The sequence below is a fragment of the Salvelinus sp. IW2-2015 genome, unplaced genomic scaffold (genome assembly GCF_002910315.2).
Source record: "Salvelinus sp. IW2-2015 unplaced genomic scaffold, ASM291031v2 Un_scaffold2958, whole genome shotgun sequence".
In the NCBI taxonomy this organism is placed as follows: domain Eukaryota; kingdom Metazoa; phylum Chordata; class Actinopteri; order Salmoniformes; family Salmonidae; genus Salvelinus; species Salvelinus sp. IW2-2015.
This window is the reverse complement of record NW_019944253.1, coordinates 69,715-75,209: the sequence shown is the minus strand read 5'-3', so window position 1 is coordinate 75,209 and position 5,495 is coordinate 69,715. Positions and strand designations below refer to the sequence as shown.

General features: G+C 46.3%; 1 protein-coding gene across 1 annotated transcript in view; it reads left to right on the top strand.

The window, feature by feature from the left end:
• Positions 1-501: 501 nt before the first annotated feature.
• Positions 502-5,495, top strand: part of LOC139025608 (disco-interacting protein 2 homolog B-like) — a 73,465-nt gene continuing 68,471 nt past the window's right edge. The window contains exon 1 of the mRNA XM_070440750.1: positions 502-1,341. Coding sequence (XP_070296851.1) covers positions 1,221-1,341 — 121 coding nt within the window. The 5' untranslated portion in view covers positions 502-1,220. The remainder of the gene's footprint in view (positions 1,342-5,495) is intronic.

The window sequence follows — 5,495 nt, the reverse complement described above, 5'->3', positions numbered from 1 at the left end:
TAGGTATTAAATAGTGGAGTAGGGTGGTGGGTTATAGTGAGTGTAGGGTTAGATGGTAGATGGTAGTAGGGTATTAAATAGTGAGTAGGGTGGTAGGTGTTAATGAGTGTAGGGTTAGATGGTAGATGGTAGGATTTAAATAGTGAGTAGGTGGTGGGTTTATATGAGTGTAGGGTTAGATGGTAGATGGTAGGGTATTTAAATAGTGGAGTAGGGTGGTGGTTTATGTGAGGTAGGGTTAGATGGTAGATGTAGGTATTTAAAGTAGTAGGGGGTAGGTTGTTAATGAGTGTAGGGTTAGATGGTAGATGGTAGGGTATTTAAATAGTGGGAGTAGGTGGTGGGGTTATAGTGAGTGTAGGGTTAGATGGTAGATGGTAGGGTTTTTAAATAGTGGAGGTAGTGGTGGGTTTATAGTGAGGTAGGGTTTAGATGGTAGCATGGTAGGTATTTGTGCATTTTTCATTTTTATTTTTCAAAGCAAAGTGTAAAGGAGTTATACTCCAGTCTAGTAAGTGGCGGTAATGCAACATGTATTGGATGCCAACCACCGTTAAACCTCATCGAAGAAGAACGTTAAACCGCACCGCACCGCACCGCTAGATGGCTATCCAGGTTAACTTCGGTGTCAGCAGATCATCTGGTGTCAATCAGTCTGATTGCTCAGAGGTTTTGTCCAAGAAGTCTGTCTGTGATGTTATTTCCCCCCCACCATACTATTCCAACCTCCATGGTTTTACATGTGATGCAGGAAAAATGTGAAGCCAATATGCAAAACGTACCGGTATGTAGGTGAGCATGCATTTTCCCCATGACGCGCCAGACACCGTGAACGTGCATCATCTTCGGGCTGCTGTWACTATGATGCAATGGCGGCGGTGCTGTGTATCAGAGTTGGATGAGTTATCAGGTCCAGCCGCTCGACACAGACACCGTGGATAGGAAACCCACCTCTGTCCAGATCAACCGAATTCGTAACTGTTTCGTGATTTAGCCTCAACGTTACTTTAGGAATGTGGCTAGCAGGGTTAGCTAGCTAACGAGCTAATGAAAGTCTGTGCCATGGTGATGTAGGGCTTTTTCGCACATCTGTCTGCAGTAGCTAGCAACCGTCAGCCACCACCCGCCTGCTAACGTTACACCAGGCAAGCAGCCGGAGGAGACTGGACATCACTCTGTCCTCTGACGGGAGTCTCGGCCCAATCGGACCGGACTGGAACATGGCTGAGAGGAATTCTACCGGATTACTAATGATGTTGGAACCGACCCCGGCTATCGCCATGACACTCCCGGTGGAGGTTCGGGAGAAGCTGGCGGAGTTGGAGCTGGAACTCTCGGAAGGTAGGCGAGTCACTCCCGTCTCAGCACACGTTAGCTACCGTGGCTAGCTATGTGTGGAACGAGGCTGCTCTTTGGCAGACTTTACAGCTAATTATCTGCTCAAATTGAGATCGGAAGTAGCCTATTCCACACACAAATCAAGTCCAATCGATGAAAGTACTTTTGTGATTAATATTTTGAACAGAGTGCTCAGTCGCCAAACTCGAGCGCCAAAACATTTCCGATGTTTATGAGGACTAGGTGTCGGCCACGAGAAATGGGACTTATTTTGGAAGTTGTCCAAATGACATTTGGGAAAGTTAAAAGGAAGAGATCCCAAAGTTATAAAATAGGCTAGTATTTAATTATTTAATTATTATTTAATAATTTAAACCACAGCTGTCTGACACGCGCCCTGATTAATGTCATGTAGCTAACTCATGTTCTCGTGACATGGATGTTTTTCATTCCCCAATTTGTTTATGCAAAAGTATGAGGGAGACATGGAAAAGAGGACCACCGTATTGCATTGTGGGTATTAAATGTAAAACCAGTGGTTTATACACACACACACACACACACACACAGAATGCCAACGTCAGACAATCCATTTCAATGTTAAGGTTGAATAACACTGTCTCTTGTTGATGATCAGATAGCACCAACTCTGGGTTATGCTGTTTGAATAGCCTTCCAACTCTTCAAGAATCAGGTTTTTCTCAGTGGGCACAGTATTGAAGTTCATTGCTCTTTCTACAGTGTCCTTGGTCATACTGACAATGCAGAACCTGTAACGAAGGTGCCATCAGACAGTGAAGGTGTGGCCGAATCACAACGTTCAAGGCTATCTGTGCGTTGGCAGAAAAGTAGTGAAGCGGGCCTCCCGAGTGCCATTGCAGTGCTTGCGGCGTCACTACAGACCTGGGTTCGATCCCAGGCTGTGCCACAACTGGCCGTGACTGGGAGTCCCATAGGGCGGTGCACATTTGGCCCAGCGGCGTCTTGGGGGGGGGCTTTACTTGGCTTATCGCGGTCTAGCGTCTCCTTGTGGCAGGCCCGGGCACCAGCAGGCTGACTGTTGTGGTCAGTTGAACAGTGTTTCCTCCCACCCATTGGTTCAGCTGGCCGGGTGTTAAGGAAGCATTCTATTGAAAATGAATGTACTTCTGGTGTACCAAAATGCAATGATGCCCCTGGTGTGATCCAGGCATTACTCTGAGCCATCTGAAAGATGCAGTGTGTCAGTAACTTCCTCAATACCTCCTGTGTACATGGGATGAATGCACCAACAATGGATGCTGAAATATAAACACACTCAACCTTGGTCCTGTTATAGCTGATCAGTGTGCTGCTGACTGTACACTCTTCAACCTCCCCCTCAGTCCGGAAGATCAAACCCCTGATTCCACCTTTACTCAAAGTCAGATTAATCTAGTAGATGGTGTTGAAAAGAGAAGAGGGATTAATTTAGAAATGGAACCACTGAGCCACTCTAAACTGCCCTGCAGGACTCCATGTATCAGGAAAGGGGTATCAAATGTCTTTATTTGACCTTTATAGTCCCATTGAGACCAAGGTCTTTTTTTACAAGGGAGCCATGCTTTTTACAATTTCCACGTTTTTATAGGATACAAGAAACAGTTCAAATACACAAATCATCGACATCTTTCAGCTACCAGGTCTTCAACCAATATCCTAAACTGCCTGAGTGCCACTGGTTCATCCAATTTCAACCAGATCTGCAGATTGTTCCAGCAGTGGGACTGAAGTCTTAGCATGTCACAATTGGTACCCTGTTCCCTATGAAGTGCACTACTTTTGACCAGGGGCCATAGGGCTCTAGTCAAATGTAGTGCACTATATAGGGAATAGGGTGCCATTTGTGATGGACACTTAGCAAGACTCATCGTTATGTAGTGAGCAGCTGTATTAGGCCATGCAGAGCTTCAGCAGTGACCTATAGATTATTATCTGATTAGATTGAGGACTAGTGATGGTGTTAGCAGTGACCTATAGGTTATTATCTGATTAGACTGAGGACTAGTGATGGTGTTAGCAGTGACCTATAGTTATTATCTGATTAGACTGAGGACTAGTGATGGTGTTAGCAGTGACCTATAGTTATTATCTGATTAGATTGAGGACTAGTGATGGTGTTAGCAGTGACCTATAGGTTATTATCTGATTAGACTGAGGACTGTGATGGTGTCAGCAGTGACCTATAGGTTATTATCTGATTAGACTGAGGACTAGTGATGGTGTTAGCAGTGACCTATATAGGTTATTATCTGATTAGATTGAGGACTAGTGATGGTGTTAGCAGAGGGACTTTTTCTGGTTGGGTCTAAGCGTGTTAGTGTTCTATGGAAGAGTAAAAATAAATTGTGCCATATTATCATTGATGAGAATCGGGGACAGTCAAAGCCTTAGACATAACTATCATGTCCTAAGTTTGTTTCCCTGTTATGTCGCAAATTGCACCCTATCCCTACAGTGCATTACCTGTGACCAGAGCCCTTTGTACGGGATGGGGTGCCATTACCTGTGACCAGAGCCCTTTGTACGGGATGGGGTGCCATTACTGGTGACCAGAGCCCTTTGTACGGGATGGGGTGCCATTACTTGTGACCAGAGCCCTTTGTACGCGATGGGTGCCATTACTAGACTAGAGTCCTTTATACGGGTAGGGTGCCATTACTAGACTGGAGTCCTTTATACGGGATAGGGTGCCATTACTAGACTAGAGTCCTTTATACGGGATAGGGTGCCATTACTAGACTAGAGTCCTTTATACGGGATAGGGTGCCATTACTGACTAGAGTCCTTTATACGGGATAGGGTGCCATTACTAGACTAGTTCCTTTATACGGGATAGGGTGCCATTACTAGACTAGTGTCCTTTATACGGGATAGGGGGCCTTTTGGGAAGTCTGTGAGCTGACCAGCGTCTCCAGGGAGACAGAGGGTTCCTGTCCTCATGGTCTCTGTGTTGTCAGGAGTGGAACCAGATGTCCTCCTGATGGTCTCTGTGTGTTATCCTCCTGATGGTCTCTGTGTGTTTGTCATCCTGATGGTGATCTCTCTGTGTGTTTTGCATCCTGATGTGGTCTCTCTGTGTGTTTGTCATCCTGATGGTGGTCTCTCTGTGTGTTTGTCATCCTGATGGTGGTCTCTCTGTGTGTTTGTCATCCTGATGGTGGTCTCTCTGTGTGTTTGTCATCCTGATGGTGATCTCTCTGTGTGTTTGTCATCCTGATGGGGGTCTCTCTGTGTGTTTGTCATCCTGATGGTGGTCTCTCTGTGTGTTTGTCATCCTGATGGTGATCTCTCTGTGTGTTTGTCATCCTGATGGGGGTCTCTGTGTGTTTTGTATCCTGATGGGGGTCTCTGTGTGTTTGTCATCCTGATGGTGGTCTCTGTGTGTTTTGTCATCCTGATGGTGGTCTCTGTGTGTTTGTCATCCTGATGGTGGTCTCTGTGTGTTTGTCATCCTGATGGTGGTCTCTGTGTGTTTGTCATCCTGATGGTGGTCTCTGTGTGTTTGTCATCCTGATGGTGGTCTGTGTGTTTTGTCATCCTGATGGTGGTCTCTGTGTGTTTTGTCATCCTGATGGTGGTCTTCTGTGTGTTTGTCATCCTGATGGTGGTCTCTCTGTTGTTTGTCATCCTGATGGTGGTCTCTCTGTGTGTTTGTCATCCTGATGGTGGTCTCTGGTGTGTTTGTCATCCTGATGGTGGTCTCTCTGTGTGTTTGTCATCCTGATGGTGATCTCTCTGTGTGTTTGTCATCCTGATGGTGGTCTCTGTGTGTGTTTGTCATCCTGATGGTGGTCTCTCTGTGTGTTGTCATCCTGATGGTGGTCTCTCTGTGTGTTTTGTCATCCTGATGGTGGTCTCTCTGTGTGTTGTCATCCTGATGGTGGTCTTCTCTGTGTGTTTGTCATCCCTGATGGTGGTCTCTCTGTGTGTTTGTCATCCTGATGGGGGTCTCTTTGTGGGTGTTTGTATCCTGATGGGGGTCTCTGTCTGTTGTCATCCTAATGGTGGTCTCTGCTGTCCTAGCTTCAGGGGGAGATGGACAGGGTCTCTGCTGTCCTAGCTTCAGGGGGAAGATGGACAGGAACTCTGCTGTCCTAGCTTCAGGGGGATGATGGACAGGGTTCTGCTGTCCTACA